General features: G+C 39.6%; 1 protein-coding gene across 4 annotated transcripts in view; it reads right to left on the bottom strand.

Moving 5' to 3' along the window:
• Positions 1-3265: 3265 nt before the first annotated feature.
• The window catches only part of RHOBTB1 (Rho related BTB domain containing 1), a 55838-nt gene continuing 32062 nt past the window's right edge, over positions 3266-27041 (bottom strand). For 3 of the 4 annotated variants that reach the window (XM_071811680.1, XM_071811679.1, XM_065843769.2), the window contains 7 exons: positions 15136-15321; positions 12519-13486; positions 11957-12075; positions 9455-9605; positions 7637-7725; positions 6027-6132; positions 3266-5512 (listed from right to left, as the gene is read on the bottom strand). In XM_071811680.1, coding sequence (XP_071667781.1) covers positions 5343-5512; positions 6027-6132; positions 7637-7725; positions 9455-9605; positions 11957-12075; positions 12519-13486; positions 15136-15321 — 1789 coding nt within the window. In that variant the 3' untranslated portion in view covers positions 3266-5342. Of the gene's footprint in view, positions 5513-6026; positions 6133-7636; positions 7726-9454; positions 9606-11956; positions 12076-12518; positions 13487-15135; positions 15322-17881; positions 17970-27041 lie in introns of all 4 variants that reach the window. The other variant, XM_071811681.1, reaches the window with a different exon arrangement.

The raw sequence follows: 27041 nt of genomic DNA, 5'->3' as shown, positions 1-27041 counted from the left end.
AGGATAATTTGACTACTCAGAACTAATACCTGGAATGCCATGTAATCCTTATTATACAGACATAACTTGAAAAAATATTAATCCCCACGGGGAATAAAGAATCCTCTTTTTAAAATGTTAAAGGCAAGAAAATTTCTTAAGAAAATCCTCCCTGTGAAGTGTCATCACCTGGCTGCTTATCTCCAGAGCAGCCAGAATAGGGTGGGGGGAAGAAACAGTCCTATGTGGCTGCTCAGACCTGTGCAATATGGGAGGCTGTGGCACCCAGTTTGCTAGTTTAATCTAATGGTGAAGGCTGCTTTTCTTTAAAGATGAAAAACAGAGTTGTTATCTACAGGGAATCTACCCCTTTCCCAATTTGGCATCTTTAAATGGTACCTAAAATACTGTTGTCCAGGCTGTCATTCAGCTGGTCCCTGTGTGTTCTGTGACTCAGTCTTTGACTTTCTGAGTGCTTTTCAAAGTTGTTTATTTTGTATTTTTTATCTTGAAATTCTTAAATAGGCTGAGACCTACCTGGCTGTCATGGAGCTTTGTTCTTCCACTATGTGCTGTCCCAGTAAAGGAGACTGGCTGGGGATCTTTCATATGCTGGAGTGAGATCCTTGCTGTTCTGGAACATCCTTAAATATGAGACAAAACCAGATATACCATGTCCAGCAGGTGGTACTGGGCTCCTGTGCAGGCCAAAGGACAGGTTGTGGGGTATCAGTGCTGTACAAGGAAGGACTTGAGATGAATCAGCAACACAGTGTTTTAACAGTAACCTGTGACCCCCACTCTGTGGAGGAGGGATGCAGGACCTGTGTGATGAGAACATCTACTGTTGCAGAACAGCCCAGTGGGATGTTGTAGCTCTATGGCCTGCTAACAAATGAAATAATAAGGCTGAACAGTTATAAAGGAGCCATTACAATTCTGTTGTCCCATGCTAACTGCTCTGTCTGAATCACATCTTTATCTCAGTTTGACTTTCTCTAGAGCTGGTATACATAGGCATAATTATTCTTGCATCCTCTGATGTTCACATTTTCTTCTTAGTCTCCTGCAGTCTTGATCCAAAAGCTTTTCATATTTCTACCAGAAATCAAGATTTTTATGTAAGCAGCAGTGAGGGATTTAGTTTGCATGTATGAATATACAACAGTCTCGCTACTCTGGCTGCTAGTGCAAAGCGAATCTACAACACAAGTTACGCTCTTACCTAAAGGCAAAGACATACGTTAACCGACAATGAATTATCCTATTGTAGAGCCTGCAAGATGGGGATTATTGCTGCTATCACACTGCCTTATCCTGCATGCAGTACACAGAGCAAACTTCTGTTAGCAGATTTGGAACACTGGCAAGTGATAATGTGTAAATTCATTAGGTGGCACCTCAAAGCCCAAAGTGTGTGTGCGGGGGGCATCTCATCCATTTCAATAGGAATTTTGCCTGCAGGAGAAGGAGACTAATGTAAATGCTATTAGGTCATTTTAATACACAAAAAATTGAAGGGGTTTCAGGACTGGCAAGCAGTCACCTTAAAAGACACCTCACTGGATAGTACATACCTTGGATTCCCACCCAGAGTAAATAAATACTGGCCTATCCAGTGACAAGACTATAGAAACAGTGATCTGGAAAAAAGAGACAGAATAGGGACAAAGCAAATCTCTTCACAAGACTGTAATCTTAAAAAATCTGGAAGAATGGAAATATTTCACCATACTAGACTTTAAGTAACAAAATGAATCCTATTTAGTGCATTCAATCTTTACCTAAACCTCTTTGTACAGAAGATGGAAGACTTTGCCCTCAGAGCAGGATTTCTAAGATACCTTCAGCTGGTCTCCTAGTTCTTGTTATTAGAACATGATAAAAACTTCCTTATTTTACAAATCAAACACTTGAGGCATAATTTATCCTTGAGGGATATCTGTGGGTAAATTACTGAAGAATTAGGGCAAAAAAAAGTGTTGTACTGCTCTTGCCTTACTCCCTCTGGTACAATTCTGCTTCCAGTGCTCAGAAGGGATGTCCAGATTATTCTCTTCTACTAGGCAACCCTTCTTACTGTACCCACATATTTAGAGCTATCTAGCTTACCTTTGCACATTTTGAGGCCTGATCTGGCTAAAAGACAGTGATGAGTAGGTCTTCAGTGAATGAAATTAGTGAGTTGTGGCTGAAGTGTGGCCAATCCCATCTTACTCACTAAAAACTTCAGCTTCTGGCTTTGTGCTATTTGTGGGTGGGAAGCCACAGAAACTGGTTTGTGTTGTGATGCAGAGGAACTTGTTCGCAGAAACTCTATCTTAAAGAAGAAATAGAAAAGCATTGTTTCTAAGAAATAAGCTGAATGAGACTCCTCAGAATCAAAGGACATGCAACTTCTGCTAAATGGCAATAATATTTTAAAAAGAATGCCCTGAAGAGCAATGCTTCTGATTTGGCCCTTCCTTCCATACTACTCATTTTATCATAATAAAAAAAAAAATCACATCTAATGTCACCACTTTTTATGTTGAGCCCATTACTTTTTCTAATGGTAAGTTCAAAGAAATAAAATGTTGCTTCCAAAAATAAATCACTGAGATATGTAACATTCTCATAAATTAGCAATTAAAACAAAAATGTACACTCTGTGCTGAATGCGCTTACTTTCCATGTCCTTGGCATTGCTTAAGAGCTATAAAAAAAAAATCACAAACATGGCATTCTTTGCATGACATCTTGCAAAAATCCTCTAGAAAAGCATCAACTCTCTACCTGTATCAATTATACAACCGATATTCATGGAGGTAGTTGCTGGGAGTCCACTGACAGGTAATGACGGATTCTATATAACAGTTGACAACTATGGCAGTGAGAACGCAGGAAAAAGAGTGTCTGTACCAAGTTTAGAGCATAATGAAAACCTTACAGATTTCCTGCTGTTTACCTGCATTTTTCCTCCCCCTGTCTGTCATGACTAATTAGTTTCGTGTCCCTTGGGTAATATAATGGTAATTAAATTTCAGAAACTATGGGGAAAAGCAGCAAGAGATTTTTTGCAATGCAGTTTTAACAGTAAGTGAGACACACCAACCTTCCACCATCATGTACAAAGACTGTAGGACTTCCTTGTGACATTCCCAACTGTAAATCCTAATATATCATGCAAATATCTGTTCAGTAAAATTTAATGAATGATACCACAACTGGATGCTTAAAAGCAGCACTAAAATGGGCAGCACCTAATGCAAAATATAGGAAGCTTCTTCAAAGAGCTTGGAGACAATTTGTAACTAAACAGTTTTATTGACCTTTTTTTCCCAAAATAAAAAACACAAAATAACCACCAAGATTAAAGGCCATAGACAGCATTAACCAAATGAACCAGCCACTTGGTTATAGTAGCTGATAACTAGAACAACTGGATATTATTGCATATACCTCAGGTTCATTTATATATCCATTACAGTTTGGCAAAATTACAATCATATAGTAGCTTTGGTTGTGTGAAACCTAATAGCAATACTTACTTAAAATGTGACTGGTTAACATTTTATGACAACAGATATTTATCTCAGTCTTGACATGTCTTCTCTCATTCATTCTTCTCCTCCACACTATTTGTTATCACTGACTAAGAATTAAGGAGACATATTTGCAGCCATCATTAATAGCCCTTCTTTATCACCATACGGTGATGAATCTTATAGGGGTAGGAATCTGTCACTTGCTTTCCTTATAGAAGTTTGTAGAGCAGCATCTCTTTCCATGCTGGGTGGCTTCTACCATCCTGTGGTAGCATCTGCTGAGAATTAGTCCGTTCAGAATGCAAATATGTAGAGGTGGGTATGGCTTTCAGTCCAAAGTCTTTCCTGACCTACAGTACTGGGGTTTGACTGTACTGCCTTGCCTTTGAACACAGAAACAAACAAACAAACAAACAGCTTTTCACATTGGTATGCTGAGCTGCCAGCACAAAACAATGAACCTAATGCACAATACGACCTTGTTTACAGAATTGTGCCTGAGACACTGTACAGGATTGCATGTGTATTTTCTACAGTCTATGTATCTTAGTTTTGGTCTTTTTAAAAATGCTCTCATCCTTATGTAACCTAGTGTAACACCGCAGCTTTAGAATAATGCTTGATAAAAAGTCACAAACACACAGACCATTTAAAAACATTTGGAGGCTTTTTTTTTCTTTTCTTGCACCACCACTTGTGCAGAATTCCTGCCTTTCTGCCATCATTTTGCCCCCAGTTTTCTAACATTTTGAGTTCTAACTGGGAAAAGCTATAAACCAATTTAGATCAAACGGAAGTGATCTTGTGTGTGAAGACCTTTCTTCATTTACAAAATGCTGTAAGATTAGATAACTCCTACTTGTTTGTGCAGCCCTTTCGTTTGCTTGCACTGAAGCAAAAAGGAATTCAGCATGAGGAATGGCTGCAGGGTTAAGATCCCACAGAACAAAGTAACTGCCATGCAGTAATTCAAATGCAAGCAGTGTAACTGCTTTTTGTATTCAGATCCATACTTGTATAAGGCTATAAATTAATAAGCCCTTCTAAATGATTTTAGAAATATTCTCTTTGATCTAGACATATAAAACCTCTGAATACTTAGAATCACTAGATTTTGCATGGCCCACATAGTCATAATTATTTGCACTTACATGGCAAATATTAGAAATACATTTGCCTGCAGTTGAATAGGTAATTATACTGCCTATTATTCAGCTGAGCAAAGATCAAGCGCTCTATATCTTGCAGTTATTGGATCTTATTCTAACCCTTTACTTTAGAAAGGGGAAATAACCATCTAATTATATTACCAGTGCACAGTACTTAGTTTAAAAAAGACAACCTATTCTAGGCAACTAGAATTTTTCCTAAGATAGCTTTTTATGAGATACTCTAAAAGTGGTCTCTTATGACTGAAGATTGTCTATTTCACTGCACTCGCATAGTAAAAATAGTTAAAATCTAATTACAAAGCTGCTACATGGTTATTTTGTAGTCTGTAAAATACAACAGTATCCAGAATTTTATCTGAACAAAACACACCAGACAGTATAAAAATATTTCCCAATTGGAGATTGAAACATTAATGCTGGATATTTTTTTTTGTATAAAAAGAAATGTAATAATGGTAGACATTTATCTGCTTACTAGCCAAAAATATACATATGACTTCAAGGAGCTGTTCCAGGCTCACTTTCAGTGAGCTTGTGCTTTTGACCCTAGCAATAATAAATGCACACGTGGAACAAAGTTCCCTGAAAACCCGAACTACATCTTATTTCTATCAATAAGACTAACGTCTGACATTGGCTATGGATTTCCACTTATTTGCTTTGTTCAGGCAACTACAGCAGAGGAATTCCAGAAGCACCACTTCCGCTTTGATTGATGTTTATTCAGTGCAAAATCTTCCTTTTCTCTTTCTTTTTTAACTCGCTGGTAGTGATCTTCTTCCTTTAAATACCACACAGGCGGCCAGCGATGCCTCTCAAAATATTCTTGATTATCTGATTAAAAAGAAACAATCAAATCCCCCCCCGCAAAAGCCAGTAAGATACAGAAATGCCAGAAATGTTTGCAAAAACCTCTGCTGCTAATCATTTACCCAGTCTTTAAATTAGCTGGCTTACTGGGGATTCCCACGGTTTCCTCATATGCCTTACTCACAGGGTGGAAAGACTTTGAAAGCAGTTGCACTCCAGAGGCCTTAGTCCACCAAGAGTGTAAAAAAACCAAGTCCTTTACAGAGTGCATTTTTTATTGTGGAGACTGAAAATAGCTCTGTTCCTTTTAGCATCACTGAAACAGGTATAGAACATAATACCTGACCTAGAATCAAGCTAATGATTATGAGCTCTCTTTTACAGATAAGAAGAATTTATGAACGCTACTCAAGATGGTGCAGAGGTTCAGTCTCATGGCTCAGCTATTTGAGCTCATCTTTGTCTTCATGTTTAATTAACTAGATTGGGAGAAAGAAGGAAAAACCTCATGAAAGTTGGGGGAGAAAATGGCCCGTACCTGAAGATTTAGCTTTGATTTCCTTGCGGAATTTGGAGCAAACACTGTTGTAATTGGTGCAGATGTAGTGCAAGCACCAAGCTGCCAGCTGGTTAGCATTGTGAAACTGTAAGGAAAAAACACAGAGCTTATTGTTTCCTGAGGTTATAATTCATTTTGCATCCCCAATCAACAGCTCGAGCTAGAATGGTCCCCGGCACTCTCCCAAGCATACAGGGGAGCTTTTGAGACTGAAGTGGCCTTTAGATGCCATAGACCTTGTTGCACAATTCTGCTGGAACAAGCAGTGGCCCAAAAGGTTCATGAGTAGGTGCTCAGCATGCGCAGCATCTGGCAAACTGCATTCAGTCCCACAAAGGATCTGAACCCAAGGCATGCTGGACCTGAATTTTCTGGTGTGATTGTACCACTCACATATCTCTTACCAGTTACTGCAAACCATGTTCTGAAGTAACTCCTGGTAAAACTATGCTTGTTGACAGAAATAAAGTATTACTGAAAGCTCAATACAAAATCTGGTACAAGCTTCCAATGGTAGTAAGGAAGCACAGCTATAATGCAAGTCAGATTGTGTAGCATGTGTATCTGTTTTGGCGTTCTGACTGTCTACTATGATCTCAAGTTATAAACACATCATATTGATGTAGATACTGGGCACAGAAGATATCGTAACTGTAGTTAAACATATTACTTCTGTCTTCAACCAGGAGGAAAAAAAAAAAAAATAAAAGAAAGAAAAGGAAAAACATCCTTCATAAAATGGAAACTAAGTGAACTGCCTTTTCTCGGAAGGGGTTCAGTCCTTGTTTTGCAACAGCATCATGGGTATTGCAAGAGAGAGACTTGAAAGCAGCTGCAGAAGTCTTGCCTGGTGGCCAGCTTGTGCTGTCTTTCAGTGCTACTTAATCCCCAGACTTCAAGACAAGCTGCAGCCAGACTCATCCCTAGTGTGAAATCAAGAATAATAAAATTTAAAAAATATTTTAGCTTGTACTACTGTATTTGGAAGACTGGCATAGCACTCCTTTTGGAAAACAGAGGTATGCAGTTAAACTGTAAGCTGGGGGCTCGCTCTTTTCGTGGTTTCTGGGACTCAAGAAATATTGCAACATGTTTGAACATAAAATGGTAAGATTTGCACTCCTTCTGAACTATCAGGTGACTGGCTCAGAGTAGCCAGTCTAAGTGTGAAGTCTAGGAATACAAAAAATGTTGCTTTTGCAACACAGGTCTAAATATACCTACAAGAACTGCATTGAAAAGAACCCAGGAATCATTCACCATTACAAAGCTGACCAGCTTCATTACATTACATTTCACATTACTGAAGCACAGCCAAGAGAACGCGGAGCTTGGAAGCTCCACAATCAAGGAAAACCAAAATATATATTTGAAAGACAGCTCCTCTGAGATTACTTAAATAGATGTTTCACCTTTGAACTAATGGAAAAACGGTCTTTAAAATAGAAGACAAAACTAAGTTTTATTGTCAGTCACTCTCAGAACTGCAGACCTTGAGCCACTTAGAAGCAATGCTCAAAACCAGTACGGTGCTAAAAGCAAGTCCTGCAGATGGCCAGAATTACCTTTAAAAAACAGTGCACACTGACCTGTGCCAATTCCAAGTAGGACAGTACTTCTCCATCTATTGCAACACCGCTCATGGAGGCTTTTGTCAGCTCTTGTACTGCATGCTGTTCTGTTAGAGGAGAAAACTCATCACTCACATGGGAAATGGTCACATTTCAAGGTCAGATCATCCACAAGTGACGAAGAACCAAGAAGGCATGTTTTCCCTCCTCCTAGTGTTAACTCCAGCATTATGCAAGTGGCACATTCACCCAGGTATCCTTCAGATTTGGGTGAAGTCAAATTCTGGCCTTTAGAGTTGTGGCTGGAGATTCTGCATCATAGCTATATAAAAGGGCTTGCTCCAGTGGAGCACAGTCCACATGAGGATTTGCCCCTTTGCCTCAATCTAAACTATTTATTTCTGGTTTCAAACACAATTCTTATTTGTTTCTTACAGAAAGGCAGCCTGCAATTAATAACCACTTACAGATGGACAAAGTTCAGCAGCCACTAGTCTGTCTCTGGCAGAACTGATGGGTGCAATATTCGATTTAAATTAGAAATCCAGATCAGTTGTCTCTTTTGGGTAATACAAAAGCAGTACTCAGGTTTTTGGGCAACAGTGCACTTGCTGTTGCATTGTGGATTTCTTAACAATTATGCCCACAGCACTGGTATAGAAAAGATCACTTTAGGCCCTGTTCAGATCCTCAGATTAGCCACTCCTAGGGATCCAGATGAAGGCTGATCAGCTCCCCTAAAAGTCACTTCAGTTCAAAAGTCTCCTTAAGCCTTTACTAGAACTGCTTCCTGGGACCTTAGACGTTTGAGTGTCTTTTGGGAAATGTCAGCTGATTTGATTCTACTGAATTCAGTTGTTAGCAGTGGCCTTTGGACTCAAAATTCTTTCATAAATAATTAAATAGAAAGAAATATCCTTAATACTGTATGTTTATGCTGCAACTAAAAAAAAAACCACAACAATGTGTGTATAAAATCGGGTAATAACAATTTGGTCTGTCAGAACCAATGAAGACACGGTATAGAGTCCTGAGGCACAACTGAAGAAGAGCTAGGATTTCATTTGTGATTAAATTTTACCTAAATGTTGTCCAGTAAATACGTGTAGCTTTGCCCCATCTGTCTCCCAGTTTTGGCCTTGGCCAGGTCTTCAGAATAATGCCAAGTTACATACTTAGGCAGAAACAAATAAATAAACAATCAGAAACCACAACCCCAGAGGTCTGGCGCATGCATGGACTTAATTTTAAAACTAAGTAATATCCTATCCTGTAATTCCTCTCTAAATGTGATGACAGAAAAGTTTTTCTTCCTGAAATAAGGGTTGAACTCCCATGTATATACCAAAATATCCAATTCCCATCTAGGCAGTTAAAAGAGATCTAGACAGCATTTCTATAAAAACCATCATAATCTATATTAGTTTTGAATTGGCTCAGTTAGTCTCTTAGAATAGAAATGTATAACGGAGCACTTCATTCATTACATAATGGAAAGCCTCGGGTCCATCCTGTTTTCAGGTAAATTAAAAACAACAGAATAGATATTAGAAACCACAGGCATTATATCAATGCTAAAGAGAAGGTGTGCTCTTTTTTTTTAAAGCACAGAATACTTGAATGTTCTGAAGTAATTTAGCACAAAACTAAAAAAGGCAAGACAAAGGCAAATATATTTTTTAAGCGAAAATATCAATTGGTACTACAATATTGCTTTCACCAAAGAAGTATTTATCTTCTCTGACACTTGTTAAAATCCGGTGCATTCTAAAACCACTTAAAACATGTTTCAGCCATTGCAGAAGACACTGCACTGCAGAGGCCATAAATTCTTACCTGCTAGAGCAACCAGGTGAGGAAGGCAAAACCTATTTGCCAATGCGATTAAGTCAAGTGTGTCCAGTTCCTGAGTGGCGGACAGTTGCTTGGTATACAAGTAATCTAAAACTGCTTGCATGGAAGTCTTGTTTATGTTGGGAAGAACTACCTGGAAAACATATTTAAGAAAAAAGTCTCTAATAATTGAGAAATTTTCATATAGAGGCCATAATTAATTTCTGCTGCTTTGCTGGACTGACACTTTTGCTCTCTCTTGTTTTAGAAATGCAAGAAAAACATTTTTCAAAAAATAGATTTCCCATTAAGGTTCAAGAAACTGTCAAGAGGTAAGCAAACCTTCATAATCAGATCCTCTGGCAGTTTATATACAAGCAGCTCTACTAAGTTACTAAATTGGACCCACATCAAACAGTGAATCCGTTTAATGCTTTCTAGCCTGTGAATGGACAGCTTTGTGGGATACATAAAGCCACTGAGCACTTTCCGTGCCAAACCTCCCCTCGCAGACTTCTTGAGGAATGCAATCTACATTCTGGGGATTCTGAAAATAAAGGAAATCAAAGGTTAACAACCCCCCACCCCTCTCAATCTGTTTATAAATAACCATTTTATCCAAGTAAATGATGTTTGGGAAGGGACTGAAAACTGAGGAAATGAGTCAAAAAAAATGTAAACCATTTCTGCCACACACATGTAATAAGTGTAACCACTGTGTCATGAAACTACGGCTAGGACAAAAGCTATCTATTTGCTCGCCAGCACAACCCTAACTTCACGTCACTGCAGGGAAACCTAAAAGAAGAGGAAGGAGAGTTAGAAAGCCTCACTGTAACCTATCACTGTGGCATCTCGACTACAGTTTGCACACACAATCACTCCTCCAAAGAACAGGGTAAAACTGATTGTTGCAGGGCTCAAGATTACTGCAGGTAAGTCTGCTGCTGACACCCAAGCTAGTCGATCCCATTAATTAGCACTTCGTAACGCACATCTTCATAACTGCTGGCACTGAAGAATGCAACATTGTATTCTGAAGAACTTGCAGTAAAAAAAAAGGGCAGAGCAGAAAAATAATAATAAAATTATGATGAGGAATTAAATGTGCATGCAACTTAATCTGACAGCTTGGAAGCAGTCAGCACATCCTTCCTGCTAGACAGGGGTTAGTTGTGCCACATAAGTGGTCACTGACCGTAGGGGGCTTGTGAATTTCTCTTTCAGCTCTGCCTGGATGGGTGGGATTCAAACCTGGATCTGTTAGTGCTAAAGCGTGAACCTCTTACACATATCAACCACTCTGGGAAGTAGCTCTGTTCTCCAAGTAAGAGGAGCTAGTTGTGAAACTCATTCATTATTAATATGTTCGTGTTAGTGCAGAGAACAGTACAGTCAGTGAATGAGTTTATAAAATGTTGTGTCCCAAATACAGAAAAAGTAGTAAATAAAAAGTAGATGGTTTTATTTTTTGGAAAGCAGTCAAAGGAAACCATTCAATTCATATCTACCTGTATTTTAAATCTTCCAAAAGCATTACTGATTGCTTTAAACTCTGCAAAATGGAAGCTAAACATTTTAAATTAGAAAGATGATCTAAGACTGTTAAGTTGATCATTAGAAATGGGCTGGTAGAAAAAAAAAGTATATTTTTCATTGCCAAACCAAACTATGTATTTTTAATGAACCACTTGTCGAGTTTGCCTCTGGGAAAGGAATTATGTTTACAGCTGTATTGGAAGAAGCAAGAAAAATCTAAATAGAACAGAATCTTCCAGAATATTAAATACAAAAACCCTAAGCTCTTCATATGAACAAGACCCGTAAGTATGGAAAGGAAAAAGAAAATCAAAACAAAAATCAAAACCTGGGTATGGATAAGACACAAGAAAAAAATGTTAGCAGAGTACTGAGAATCTGAAACACGGACCTTGAAGGCACCTGAAAATACAAGGTTTCTGCTGCAAAATCTTAATCCAAAGCATTGAGATCTTTGATACTGTACTTTATACCCTCTTTACTCAAGGGAACAAGCTGATGCACTACAGAATCTGAGCTTGGTTTCTACTGAAGTACTGTGATGTCAGCCTCCTTTTCTAGTTTAACACTCCATGTTCTTTAACCATTTTTTCCCTTTAACTTCTTCCTCAATGTCTCTGCTCCAAGTATTCTCTGTAATGCTTCTCACCGTATAAATTGATATTCACAGAACTTATTTTAAAGAAATTCACAAATCAATATTTTCTTTTCCCCTATATTTAATATTTTAAAGGTTTTCGGGTTTAAAACACACCCTCCAGTATTGGAAGAAGTTTCATGCCTTGCAGAAAAGATGTTATTCTCCTAAGCATTCTAATTTAATGCCTATAGAAGAAAAGCATCTCAGGTCCGCAAGGGAAGAACAAAGAATTATTGCACGGATTATTGCAGCCCTTCAAACAGATACAAAATGAAGCTTCCATCACCCTAAATCCATCAGATATTATAAGCAAAATGGACAAATACCTCACTGTTTGAGCTTTCAATAAATGATCCTCCAAACATAGCAGACATCCATTCACAGCTACAGATCAGCAGTGGCTTGTGGGCATTTATAGTTCCATCATCCAATTTAAATGTCACATCTGCCATGGGAACAAAGAAACAGGCATGCTGCAAGTCTGCGTTTAAAGTGAAACCGTGTCTCAAAAAAGTATGTTTCACCTGCACATTGTTAACAAAGGACATTTTTCACTTCCAATGACCCCCACCTCAAAGATAACTGTAGCATTTTATATAGTTAAATAAAAAGTCTCACTTAAAAGGGGGACTGTTGGACATTCAACACTTTGGAAAATTGGGTCACTTATTTAAAAGCTTGTGTGTAGATTTTGAGAAAATCCCAGATGTAGATTTTCAACAGAATCCCAGGTTGGAACAGTTGGCCCTGAATAGCACCATAATTTTGGGCTCACCCCTCCTCTCGGAACAATGTAAGTTGTCATAGTTTTTGAAGCCAGTGAAGCAACAGTAAACATGAATGAGAAAAGAATTAGTGCTTTTCCTGTTAAAGCATGTAGTTACTTACCAGAAAATGTCCCTTTGCAAAGGCACTCTTTTATCCTATTAGCTTTTCTGACATGAAATGCTTTAGTAATCTCTTGATTCATGAAGGCTTCTTTATTCATAATATTCTCCACCATCATTCTCAAATCAAATACTTCCAAAATTTCAGCAATCTGAGCCAGTCTTGTGAGATCTTTTTCATTTTCATCTAGTTGCCCTGTGTATAAAAACTGCAAAACAGTTTTAAAAGGTCTGGCCTGCACAGAGGAATCCATTTTTACCACAGTTACAGGACATGTCCTATTCGAGACAGGATTCACTTGCATTTCTTTATGCACACTAACAAACCCCTTACCCCAGGATGACAGAGATTTTGCTGCAGGATTTGTTTCACCAGTTTTGAGTTCTAGCATGTTCAAAGGGCCAGTACTTTCTGGTGGGGGACTTTTAACATCAGCAGATTTCAAGGATATATCATCACTGTCACCATTTGTCTCAAGGTAACTTGTCAAAACATCCTTATTTGTATTTTCTTTCTTACACTGTGTTTCTTCCAAGTCTGGATTTTCCTCACATTCCATTAAGAAAAGATCATAAAACTTTGAAGAGGAGGTAGCTAGGTAGATCTTGTGAGCAAAAATGTAGTCCTGTTCCTGGAGAACAAACATAACATCTGCACACAGTGGGCTGTCCAATAAATATCCAGCTTCATTCATGCTCGGAACGGGACACTCAGGAATTCTGATAACCGGAGGAGGGGCTTTTGGAGGTAGGAATGGAGCCTGAAGCAAAGGTTTTTGGACTTTCTTCAGATGAGATTTCCAGAACTGCAGGTGTCTTCTGGAGATCAGAGCAGCTCTAATTGCATTGTCAAACACATCTTTGATCCCAAACTGGTCAAACACACTGGTTTCATAGTATGGTATCCCAAGTTCCTTGGCAACCTCTCTGCCTCTTTCTGGTGGCAAAATGTCTCCTCTTTTTATTGGCCTAGAGTCAAACAAAAAAGAAATTTCTCACACACAATGGTCATCAAAAAATTACTCCACAAAGCATAGAATTTTACAAAATGTCTTCATTCAAATGAAACAAAATATAAAATGAAGCACACAAAGCCCCTTGGAAATCTACAACTGTGACTCCAGAGAGTTTTAGCATAGCACATACCTGTAAATTTGTTTAAGTTTGGTGGTGTCTTCGCAACGTTACTAAAACATGTAGAAATCATTTGCACAAAATGGACTAAGCCTTCTCCATGTAAAAGGGAAATTCACAGTAAAAATTTGATAGGATGCTTGAGAACTTTCATTATTTAAAACACCTCCTACCATCCCTTTCCACTCAGATATTCTGTCAGTATCTATCAGACATGCCACAGATATAGCTAAATATGAAATGAGAAATATTTCTTAAGCTTATGCTTTTTAAAGAAAAGCATAGTAGTCTATGACAAAAGTGTAGCTGAAGACACACTTCAAGAGATTGGTCTGTTTTGGCTGTAGAAGCACTGTGGGAACTCATGAATTTCCAGAGCAGTTCTAGTACATGACACAGGATAAACAAACCAGAAAAAAAGTCTGGGCTAGGATCCATTTTCCCAACAAAAAAATCATTTCACCAGAAGATATGGCCCCAACAGTGTGTTCTGTGAGCACAGCATATTGGGCAGACATGAGCTGGCACAGCCTGAACACACTCCAGACAACAGCTTGCTTTAGTCGCCAGCTAATAATCAGTTCAGGTGGCAGAAGTCTGTGCTAGACATGCAGAGCTCTGATTCGATCTTTATTAATGGTGAAATCAGAAAGGAAGATTGGGGCAGAGGAAGAATTTTGAGTTTTGAAAGAACATTTCCTTTCAAAGAGCCAACAAAAAGCCCATCCCTCCCACACAATGAAGAAATGTTTAATAAACAAACTTATGAAAATCATATTGTCAAGTCAAGAATTTGAATGCAATGTAAAATTTTCCAAGAGCCATGAAATATCAATTCAGCCCCTTTATGGAAATTTGCTACAATACAGTCTTTAATTATGCAATCATGGATCGTATATCCATTAATCCAGTCTCATTAAAATTCATATCAAAGGAGGAAATCAGAAGTGAGCAGGTAATTGTGGGATTGTTTCCCCCAAACTTTGTCTTTTGAATCTGGGAAAAACTTCTCCACAATAACCCCAAACTCTCTTTTAATCTCAGAACCTGAAAAAAAATAATTTGCTATTTTCTGCCATGATCTAGGATTACATTTACAAAAAATAATAACCGAGAATTACGAAAACTTGAGTAGAATCTGTCGGTTTAAAACAGCATCTGACAGTAGTGACAGGGTAGGACATGATACAAATGTTCAGATGGAGAAAGACATACATGAAAACCTGCAGTAATCATTATCTCCATATTATCATAGTGTTCAGGCACTCAAAAAACTTTAGATGTCCAATGTACAAAAATACTGTGGGAAACATATAACAATTGTGTTTGTTAAAGAAATAACTAAAACAACAGAGTTAAAAAGAAGAAAGCACATACATTCTCATTTTACAAAAACACCCTAGGCTCTATCATTTCTCTTTTGAAAGTAATGTACCTGATTACCAAGGTGATTTTTTTAATTCTTATTTTTGTTTAGACTTTACCTTGCCAAAGGCCGCCTGGCTCTGTTAACAGCCTCGAGATCTGCATAGCGGAGATCTAGTTGGCAGCCCACCAGAATGACAGGTGTGCGAGGACAGAAGTGCTTGATTTCTTGATACCACATCGTTTTCACATGATTCAGGGAATTAGGATTAGCAATTGAAAAGCACAGAACAACTACATCAGACCTAGAAAGGCAACAAGAAAATATCCAATTAAAACCCAACAAACATGCTTTCTGCTGTGGCTTTACCTATTTTCATCATTCCAGCTTAAAAGCTATCCCCAAAAAATGCACTGACACCCAGATGCCAGAACACATGTTGTTCGTGCAGAGATTTGATAGAAGCTACACATTTCACCACAAAAGCATGGGAGCACAAATTCACAGACCAGGGAAGCACTGCCCCTCTATGCTGAGAGATGATCCCTGCACCTATGAACTGAGCACTAAGAAGAGAACTTGCCACTCTACTTTTACACTACAGTTATTCACAGGCCATCATTGCTAAAGAAATAATTCTGCTGACTGGACACCTAAATTGCAATTCAAAGATCATTTGTGCTTAGGAAATAGAAAGGCGTTATGCAAAACTTCAGAACAGCCACGCTGGCAGACACAGATCACTTCTGAACTTGTCATGGAGAAATACCTTTACTGCACTGTTTTAGATACTGAGGTGGTCTCCTTTGCAATGCCCTTTGCACAGCAATTTTCTGACATCTTTAATAAATAACCTGTTAGAAGGTCAAACTACTGCTGAGTGGCCGCCTCTACAATATAGGCAAAAATAGACATTAAAATGAAAATAAGGGCAGTAAAGTGCAGAATAGGACAGTGGCTTAAATCAGAGTAAGCATGATAATATTTGAAGGCTTTTACAGGTTTTAAGAAAACAAAGAGTACTTCACTAAATAAACTTGCTTTATAAATTGTAAGTATGAGGATTAAGGTTGACAGTTCCTCCACTAAACCACCACCTCATTCTTGTCAGAGCCAGTACCCTGAGGCAGAAAAATGCTCAAATACTTGTACCAGGACATTCCTAACTTGGGGCAATTTCATTATTTATAAACTGGGATGGGATGTTACAAAGCAGTTCTCAAGCTCTTGCATCTCTCATGGGAAAAAGAAAAAAAAAGAAAAAGGAAAGAATTTTAAAAACTTGAATTGAAACTCTTAAGAAAAATTGAGGGGAAGGGACATTTTGAGGAGGCAGCTTATTGCTACAGAATTGTCAGCAAGATAATCTCAGCAATACCATATCTATATATCTCTTCTATTATTCTTTAATTTAACACAAACGTCTTGTGTCTGCAGTTCATGTAATGCATAGAGCAGCAGCAGTGAATTTTAACATCCACCTTTTAAATAATGAAATACCTCCTCAGTACTGCTGCTTTCTGTATTTCACTGAGGACACAGGTATATCCAGCAATCTAAAGATAGCTGCATACAGTACGGGTACTGCTGTGAGCATAAATTTGATGCAAGAGAAATGCTCCTGCTCCAAGTTTGTATCTTATATTAACTGCAACACATCCATCATATCTAGAAACAAAGCCTTTTCAAACTGGATATTTATCTACTAAATAGTGAAGTGGTAAGCAACTAATACACTAGTCTTCTACATAACAGGCAAACGTCCTTTAAACTCAAACTTGCTCTATTCAAGGTCACATAAGAGTAAAACCTAGGCCCTAGAAGACATGTTCTTAGCTCTCAGAAAGGAGAAATCAATGTACAGCTAAGATTAAAAAAAAAAAAAAAAAAAAGTGTTACACATATTCTAATCTGGTCAATTCTTGTTTAATTCAAGATCATCAGGACTGCCAGAGAGGCAAGCATTGGGGGGCTGGCTGGCCCTAACTATAAGCACCTTAGAGAGACAGACTGTCTTGCGTACTTTAGAAATTAATACCTAAGCCAAGTAATTGCAGTCACGAGTATCCAACCCTCCTGACTCTACAAACCACAAGACACACACACACATCTCAGAGGAAACCAAAAGGAGAGCTCCAGCAGGAGTTCACAGGCAGGAGATGACAACAGCCCCACGCCGGTGCTGCTGCTGCCCGATGCTGGACTGGCCACAGGAGCCATGGGCTCCTGAGAAGAGCCAGGGATGATCTGTTTCCTTGGACAGACAGGCCCAGCCTAGCCAGCAGACTGGCCCCAGCACAGCCCTGCATGTGTTACAGCCCTTGCTGCACGTAGTTCTTGAGCAACTCATCACTGCTGACCTTCCCTGGGCAATCATAAACTGTGCAGGGGAAAGCTGGTTTCTTCACATACAACTCATAACACACATAGTGTTGCACTAACAGGATATTTCCATCCTACTGCCTTCTGAATGAAGTGAAAAACAGAATAAAGAAGTAAACAGATGTGATTTGCATATTATTTATCCTGTCTTAAAACCTAGTCTTCCCCATAAAATGAATATCCTGAGAATTCTGTACCGAACAGGGAGAAATAAATGGCCCTGTGCCATAAACAGGGTAGGTGGGAAAGTGGGTGGTGACAGAGTTCACATGCTGAACCTGCAGCACCACAGCTGAGTTTGCGAGCTCACAAAAGACATCCGCCTTACCATAATGAATTAAGTTTTCATTCAAGTCATAAGCATGATTTGCACTATTAGTACAAACTGGAGACAGTAATGTATAAGGGAAATTAACTGTCTACATAGAACTGTGAACATTTGGGAAAAACCATACTTTAGAAATTTTTATTAAAATACCTACCATTCCTTTTAATGTCAAAGGCACATTCACGACTTGCTAATGCCTCAGTATAAATTTTGGTTTGACATTTGTTCATAAAAGCTAAAACCTGTCAGGTTAAAATAATGCATTAATATTTCCCAAACATTAAAAATGTACCCACATTATTTTAATACTCTCAGAGAACTTAAAAGCATAGGATTAAAAAAAAAAAATTCTTGCCATTTTGGTGTGATTTGGTTACTTGGAGAATGAGAAAGGATGAATATAGTTTACTTCTGCTTTCTTCTTTCTCTCTGCAGCAACATATTCACAATACAAGCTGTTTTTTGTTTTGTTTTTTTCTAAAAAGAAATTTCATAACCATTTCCCAGTAAAATTCAGGAATGATTCAAAAAACATTTTAATAGACTAGGATACCAAAAAGTGCTTGAGAACTTCACGATCATATTCCTCCTAGAGCACTATTAAATTGAGATGGGCAACAGATAAGGTACTCTGTGCATTCACCCTTGTTAAATACAACAAAAGCGTAGGATTATTCTCAATGGGTATACTGATGATTTGACACTGAGGTATCACAAGAGACGAAGACAAGTATTACAAATAATTCAGCAGAGAGAAACAGTAGTTTGGATATCAAACACATCATCTTGTAGATTCAGTGGTACATGTTGGATATGCGTAACTTACAATCTGCTTTTCATAAATTTATCAGAAGAAATGATGAATCATCTGCTCTTATTATTTGAAACATCTGAACATACTTAAGTATCACCAAAACTCATAACTTCTGTATGACTTGCTCTAGCATGTGATCAACCACCAGTGAAACACTCTGCGTCACCAATGTAAGAAAACGGGTTTCTTTCTACTCACTGGGGCTCCAGACAAGGGAGAACACAATGTAGATGTGTGGGACTTGGTAGGTGGAAAAGGGGAACACATTCTCTCACATGGAGACAAATCAACCACCACTCAAACATTTGTCACTTTTTGGATCTCCTGCACTGGAGACTCGCATTAAAGTGTAAGAGCAGCATAAGAGCACTTCAAATGCTCCCCTTGGAATCTCAGAAGTAATTCCTAATGCAAAACACACACGTCTGAGGACAGCCCAGCTTTGTCTAAATACAGTTATGGACTACCTACAGGATGCTTCCATGGGCAAAGGAGGAGCCTTGCCACCATTCCGAAAGCAACCCAATAACGTAGGTATTAGCTCAATGTATTCAGCGACATTTTGCCAAACTTGAATGAGAAGAACTTTCGATGGAAGCAGCCACCCCTTTTCAGACTTCAGAGAATGAAGAGAAACCCTCTAGAGAACGAAATCTCTGCCAGGATTCAGCTCATGGTGTGCTGCCATCCTGTGAGCTCCTGGTGGGTGAGTTATGGACTGTGTACAGAGAGCAGTCCAAGTCACCGGTGAAAAGCAGGCACTGTCAGCAGTAGTCAGGCTGCAGGTAACCACTGTAACCATCTGGAAGTTATTCTGCTATCACTACAACAAGAAACTCATGAGATGGGAGAGAAAAAAACAGTATATCAGCTATGTAACAAGCCTTTCTGATGAAGCTGTTAGAAACAGCAAAGAAGTTAACATTTTCTAACTGCAGCTGTTTCATGTAATGGAGCACTCAATTGATTTAAGATGGAGATTTTGAAAAAGTTGTCTGCTTACATGCTATGTGTGTTTCAAAGCTGGTGTAATGAGCTGCTCTGCAGATGTACCTACACGCCACATTGCTGATCCGTCTCTCAAAGAGAAACTGCTACATGATTTTTCCATCTTCCTTAATACTCTTATTTTTGACACAACTTCAAGGAAAAAGCAACATTAAATGATTATCTCCTATATTCCATGGCAATATCTCATATATTCCATGTTTAAAAATTTAATGTTTCATAGTCTGAATCTAGAGTTACATACTGTGGTGCTGGCTGCAGATATGCTAATGCAGGTTTATGTCTCCCTAAAGAAACAAGCTGCCTTCTGAAAGGTACACACCGTATTACCTAGGAAGATGTTCCCTCTGGTTTATAATCTACAAGTTACTGGGAAAACCCACTGCATGCAAGAATCACTGGTCATGTGTATGGGCTATCTTTTGCCATATCATCATGGAATAATACTGTTGAATTCAGAAAGGCGAAGAAATAAAGCTGTGAGGAATACAAAATGTGAAGAAGAAATGTCTCTGATCTGGAAATGAACACAAGGAAAGCGGGAAAGGAGAAAAACTGAACTGTATTGCCATGCTATTCTCATCTTTTAGAAGAAAAGTCAAAAGTACATATTTTGTTTTAGAGAGCTTAAACAAGACTCAAGAATTATATCTGACAGAATCAGTTTAAGGATAGACAAATTGTATTTTAGTTGACAAGAAGTCTGTTGCCCATATTTAATCAAATCAAACTTTAAGAATAGACTTGGGAGGGAGGGAAAAAATCCAGTGGATTTCTCCTTATATAGTCTTTATTTTTCACTATTTTTAGATATCAACTTTCTCTGAGAAGAAGCAAGATTGAAGCAAATTGGTAGAGGTTCGGGCTCTCTTGACTTCACCAGAACAGCTAATCCTTAGATATTTATTTATCTATCAATAAAAAGTTGGTTTGTTTTTACTCCTTCTGCCCTCGTTTTTTTCCCCTACAAACATCTCATAATTTTCCCAAGGTTCCTCAGAGACCTGCATCACAGCGGAACTTATCCCACTTGAGACCAGAATTTGACATGAGCTCTCTCTAATGTCAACCTGCACAGTCCTTCAACCACCCCAAAGGACAGATTGTGTAGGGCAGCAGCCTGAGTGCAAATACCAGCTCCGAAGTTCACACACACAGCAGGTTCAGGCAGTAGAAGGCCATCTAAGAATTAAATTGAGAAGGCTGAACAAAACCCTACTACATCTCCATGTCAATCCAGACACATTTTGAAGAGAGAGATTCACTCCGTTATACAACATTTTTCATGCATGCATCCCACTGAGCTGAAAAAAAAATGTGCAGATAAGCAAGGCTGACAACGTTTTAACTGGACTCAATTTTTAATAAATGCAGTTGCAGCTATCACATGAAATAAGAAGAAATTCATTAAGTGAGTGATGAGCATAACAAAATGACCTGAAGCCACAGGACTTCGGTGCACACACTCAAAACAGATGAGAGGCTAGGAAAACTGAAATGCAGGGGGTGCCTGGCATGTGAAGTACTGAAGATATCCAGGTAAGGCAGGGCAAGACTATGCAGTGCCCTGGACGGGAGCAGGAGAATCAATTAGTTCTACACTATACCGACAGCAGTGAAGCTTCTTAAGTATTGGTGTAAAGTGCGAAACTTTCAAAATGCCCTGAGGTATATTTAGATTTTGTGGTGAGTAACACGCATCTGTTTCTAAAATATCTGTAATGTTGTTTTTAGTTGGAAACAACAGTAATAGAAAGAAGATAATGAAACCTTTAATGAAATTGCATATTTCAAGACTGTGCTTCAAAAGTGGAGAGAGTTTTCCCACACACTCCTTACAAACAATATGTCATTCTTAAATGTTAAGCATTTCAAAATCTCTTCTGTTTCCTTTGAGGTGTCCGTGGGAAAACAGTGGTGCATTTACAGAGAATGAAAAAAAGTGTTTCAATATCACAAAGAATGATTAAAATACATCATTTTTCATTGCAAAAACCTCTAAGAGCTACTCTTTTTGTACAAATGCCTGACCAGCAATAGTGCTAAAGAGAATACCAAAGCTGTGTGGAATAATGTAATCAAAGGAAAACAATTTTATTTTCAATTTAAAGCACTACTTACAGAGGCTTGGAATTTGGATTATTTTATTGCTGGTTATAAGAAGTAAATTCACCCATAATTCTGGTTTGGCATTCACATATGAAAATTTCCATCTTAGTGCTAAATGGAACCTCACAGTCGAAACAGGCTGCCTGCAAGGTACCTTAGCACAATTCTGGGCCAAAGTTTGCCAGCAGACTTGGTAAAACTCTCTTTGGAATCAGGTGTGTTTGCACTATACACATCCACCATAAAATACCAAAACGTGCCTCTTTTCCTTCCCTGGAGCAGAGATCTCAACTACTGCATTTCTAAGCCAGGATCAAAAATTCCATGATGAATACAATTCTAGAGATAGTTAACTGAGGCTGAAATACTAAAATATTCTTGTGTATCACATGTAAAGTTGGGGTTTATAAAAATAAGACACAAAGCCTGAACACCAAATCAATGGAGGAGGATGAAAGACAATGACAGAGCAAGAGAAGGTACAGGGGTAGCTGGAACACATCTGATCAACCCGAGGCACACATCAAAACTCACAATACAATACGAAGGGACTGATAAGAACATAGCCACAAATGTTTTTGTAAGACATATCTCAACTGACTGCAGTGCCTGGACAGCAGTCAGAAAATAAAATAATGAGAAACAAATTCACAAAACGATGGGAAAACCAGAAATGTAGGGAAAGGTGGTCTTTCCAAGCTTTTTTTCTGTTATTGTAAGGAAGCAGTTTACTGATGAGATCTACATGCTATCTGGCTACAGAGGACCAACTAGCTTTCAAGAAAGATACTGCAGAAGGATAAACGAAAGAAGAAATGAACCCTTTCTTTACTCCCAGTTCCATCCTCTGAAAAAAAACCACAGAAACCTATGATCAATCAGAAAAACTTATTGAATTTAGAAGAAGAGATTTAGTCAAAACATCATCTGAAGCAACACATTTAGAAGAAAGAAATTATTTCAAGGTAGGTGAGGGATGTGAGGATGAAAAAAACCAACCCAACTCAACCCAAAAAAGAGAAAAAGGAAGATTCAAAGCCAGGTTCTAAAATTCAGTAAAAGCACCATTCCTTATACATACTGATGAAGAACACAGATAGGAAGCCAGGGACAAGACAGAGAGGCAAAAATCCAGAGAAGATGAAAGAGTTATAGGGTCTGGTTTCTATCCAGTGGGAGAGTGACTTCTGAAGTCACACAATACATGAAAACTGACCATTAACAGATGCTAGATGTGTCTCTTTCTCTGGGGAGAAAATATGGATTTTCTTTTTTTTTTTTTTCTTTCTTTGGGCTACCACCAAAACCAGCCTCTTCCTCTTTTTTTTTTTTTAATTTATAAAAATTGGCAAGAAACTTTAACTGGCAATTTGATTTCACAAAGTTATTGATAAGAGCTCAGTTAAATAGTTAACAGTTAAATATGGTCATGCAGAGTGATCTCCATATGGGATGTGTGGGAAGAGTTCAAAGCTGCATCAGGGGAGGTCTACACTGGACATGAGGAAGCATTTCTTTACCAAGAGGGTGGCCCGACACTGGAACAGGCTTCCTAGAGAGGTGGTCGATGCCCCAAGCCTGTCAGTGCTTAAGAGGCATTTTTACAATGCCCTTAATAACATGCTTTGACTTTTGGTCAGACTGAGTTGGTCAGGCAATTGCCCTAGACGATCATTGCAGGTCTCTTCCAACTGAGTTAGTTCCTCTCTCCTCTCCTCTCCTCTCCTCTCCTCTCCTCTCCTCTCCTCTCCTCTCCTCTCCTCTCCTCTCCTCTCCTCTCCTCTCCTCTCCTCTCCCCTCCCCTCCCCTCCCCTCCCCTCCCCTCCCCTCCCCTCCCCTCCCCTCCCCTCCCCTCCCCTCCCCTCCCCTCCCCTCCCCCCTCCCCTCCCCTCTCCCCTCCCCTCCCCTCCCCTCTCCCCTCCCCTCCCCTCTCCCCTCCCCTCCTCCCCTCCCCTCCTCCCCTCCCCTCCCCTCCCCTCCCCTCCTCTCCTCTCCTCTCCTCTCCTCTCCTCTCCTCTCCCTCTCCTCTGAAAGTTACATAATTCTACAAATAATATTTGATACCTACTTTTTCAGTTCAGTCAATGAAGGAAATCATCATCACTGTTCTTCAACAAAAAGTAACAGAAAACAAAACAACCCTAAAAACATTGATGGAAGTTTCCAAATATCAGTGATAAACCCTCATGCTATTGACCCTTTTCAGCAGCTTTCCAAAGGTATATTTCTATGGATTCAATTACATTGAAGTAATTGGTTAAGGGAATTGTAATCACAGAAAAAGACAAATGCATGTGATCCTCTGTGTACATAAAATACCCACAAATACAAAAGCCATTCACAAGAGAGGAAATACTCTAAACATATTAATATTTGAAGAGGCTCTGTCAGCAGTCTCACAGCAAGGCTCATTCACATTTGAAAGTCAAGACAAAAAAGCTGTTTTCTGTCCATGTTGTATGAACAGATTTTGTTTGGTCTACAGCTCATATTTAAGTTGCAAGTAAATAAATCATCCTAGCTGAATTAACTGACAAACCAGATTCGTGGTATTGAGAATAAACATTTGATTGGGACTGAATTAAGCCTTTGCAGGTTTGTGCTCATGTTTACACACACCAGAGTTGCATGTATCAAAACCCAGGATATACAGGATATTAATCAAATTGTAGTTAAACATGTTTACCTGAAAAAATAAAAAAGGATCCAAAAGGCAAATAAGTGCAAGCCAGTCTTTATCCCATTTTGCTTTTAGAATTAGTTTGAACACAATGACATGATGACACTCTCATTCAAAACCAGATTGGACAGAAGGACAGAGGATAATGAATCCTGACAAGCTGAAATGTAAACTAAGATGTTTTCATGTCTTTATACATGTAAATGTGCCTTTCAGGGAAACTGGTACATAGTAACAACTTGAGCTTTATATGAAGTTCCCGCCTTATTTGAGGGCTTAGAGAATACAACAGCACTGAGACTAGATTGTTGGTAAACAAAGAGGTGACTAGGAGCTGGAAATCAACACACTAATCATAACAAAGACATTGTCATCTTAGAAAATTTTTGAGTGATTTTGCATCAAATGAAACCCTGTGAGACAATATCAAAAAATGACTGTTCAGTGCCACGTAGAGCCTACAGTATCACAGTATGTTTGGGATTGGAAGGGACCTCAAAAGATCATCTACTCCAATCCCCCTGCTGGAGCAGGAACGCCTAGGTGAGGTCGCACAGGAACATGTCCAGGCAGGTTTTGAATGTCTCCAGAGTAGAAGACTCCACAACCTCCCTGGGCAGCCTGTTCCAGGCTCTGTCACCCTCACTGAGAAGAAGTTTCTTCTCCAATTTAAGTGGAACCTCCTGTGTTCAGCTTGATCCCATTACCCCTTGTCCTATCATTGTTTGCCACCGAGAAGAGCCTGGCTCCATCCTCGTGGCACTCACCCTTTATATATTTATAAACATTAATAAGGTCACCCCTCAGTCTCCTCTTCTCCAAACTAAAGAGACCCAGCTCCCGCAGCCTTTCTTCATAAGGGAGGTGCTCCACTCAATCATCTTTGTTGCCCTACACTGGACCCTCTCCAGCAGTTCCCTGTCCTTCTGGAACTGAGGGGCCCAGAACTGGACGCAATATTCTAGATGGGGTCTCACCAGAGTGGAGTAGAGGGGAAGGAGGACCTCTCTCGATCTACTAACCACCCCCCTTGTAATACACCCAAGGATGCCATTGGCCTTCCTGGCCACAAGGGCACAGTGCTGGCTCATGGTCATCCTGTTGTCCACCAGGACCCCCAGGTCCCTTTCCCCTACACTGCTCTCTAATATGTAATTTCCCAACCTATACTGGAACCTGGGGTTGTTCCTGCCCAGATGCAGGACTCTACACTTTCCCTTGTTAAATTTCATCAGGTTATTCCCTGTCCAATTCTCCAGCCTGTCCAGGTCCCGCTGGATGGCAGCACAGCCTTCTGGCGTGTCAGTCACTCCTCCCAGCTTTGTGTCATCAGCAAACTTGCTGATAGTACACTCAATTCCCTTGTCCAAATTGTTAATGAATATATTGAATAATATGGGCCCCAGTACTGACCCCTGAGGCACTCCACTAGGTACTGGGCTCCAACTAGATTCCGCACCATTGACTACCACTCTCTGGCTTCTGTCCTTAAGCCAGTTTGCAACCCACCTCACTACTCTATTGTCCAGATCACACCTCCTCAACTTAGCTGTGAGGATGCTGTGGGAGATTGTGTCAAAGGCTTTACTGAAGTCAAGGTAGACCACATCCACTGCTCTGCCATCATCCATCCGCCTTGTTACATTCTCATAAAAGGCCATGAGGTTGGTCAAGCATGACCTACCCTTGGTAAAGCCATGCTGACTGCCCCTAATAACCCTCTTATCCTTGATATGCCTTGAGATGACACCAAGGACAAGCTGTTCCATTACTTTCCCAGGGACAGAGATGAGGCTGACCGGTCTATAATTACCCGGGTCCTCCTTCTTGCCCTTTTTGAAGACTGGAGTGACATTTGCTTTCCTCCAATCCTCGGGCACCTCTCCCATTTCCCAAGACTTGGCAAAGATGACGGAGAGCAGTCTAGCAATGACTTCAGCCAGCTCCCTCAGCACCTGTGGGTGCATCTCATCTGGACCCATGGATTATTGGATGTCCAGACTATTTAATTGCTCCCTAACCCAGTCCTCATCGACTAAAGCAAACTCCTCCATTGACCTGGCTTCATCCGGGGTCTCAGGGATGCACGGCTCCCCAGGACAGCCTCCAGCAGAGTAGACAGAGACAAAGAAGGCATTCAGCAATTCTGCCTTCTCTGTATCTTCTGCCACCAGGGCACCCACCCCATTCATCAGTGGGCCTACATTGCATCTGGTATTAGTTTTATCTGCTATGTATTTGAAAAAGTTCTTTTTGCTGTCCTTGACCCCTCTCGCCAGCTGTAATTCTAAGGAGGCCTTGGCTACCCTAGCTGCCTTCCTATATCCTCTAATAGCAGCCTTATATTCCTCTCAAGTGGCCAGCCCCTGCTTCCATGACCTGTAAACTCTCCTCTTCTGCTTGAGCATACCCAGCAGATCCCTATTCAACCACACAGGCCTCCTAGCTCCCTTCCTTGACTTCCTACGTGTGGTGATGCTCTGATCCTGAGCATGGAAGAAGCAATTCCTGAATGCAATCCAGCTCTTTTGGGCCCCTTTTCCTTCAAGCAGTCTTGCCCATGGGATTTCCCCTAGCAATTGCTTGAAAAGGCTGAAGTTAGCCCTGCTAAAGTCCAGGGTTGCAATTCTACTTGCTATTCTGTTCCTGCCACACAAGATGCTGAACTCCACCATCTCGTGGTCACTGCAACCCAGGCAGCCC

The sequence above is a fragment of the Patagioenas fasciata genome, chromosome 8 (genome assembly GCF_037038585.1).
Source record: "Patagioenas fasciata isolate bPatFas1 chromosome 8, bPatFas1.hap1, whole genome shotgun sequence".
Classification (NCBI taxonomy): Eukaryota; Metazoa; Chordata; class Aves; order Columbiformes; family Columbidae; genus Patagioenas; species Patagioenas fasciata.
Note: the sequence above shows the minus strand (reverse complement) of the source record. Positions and strands in the feature narration are given on the sequence as shown.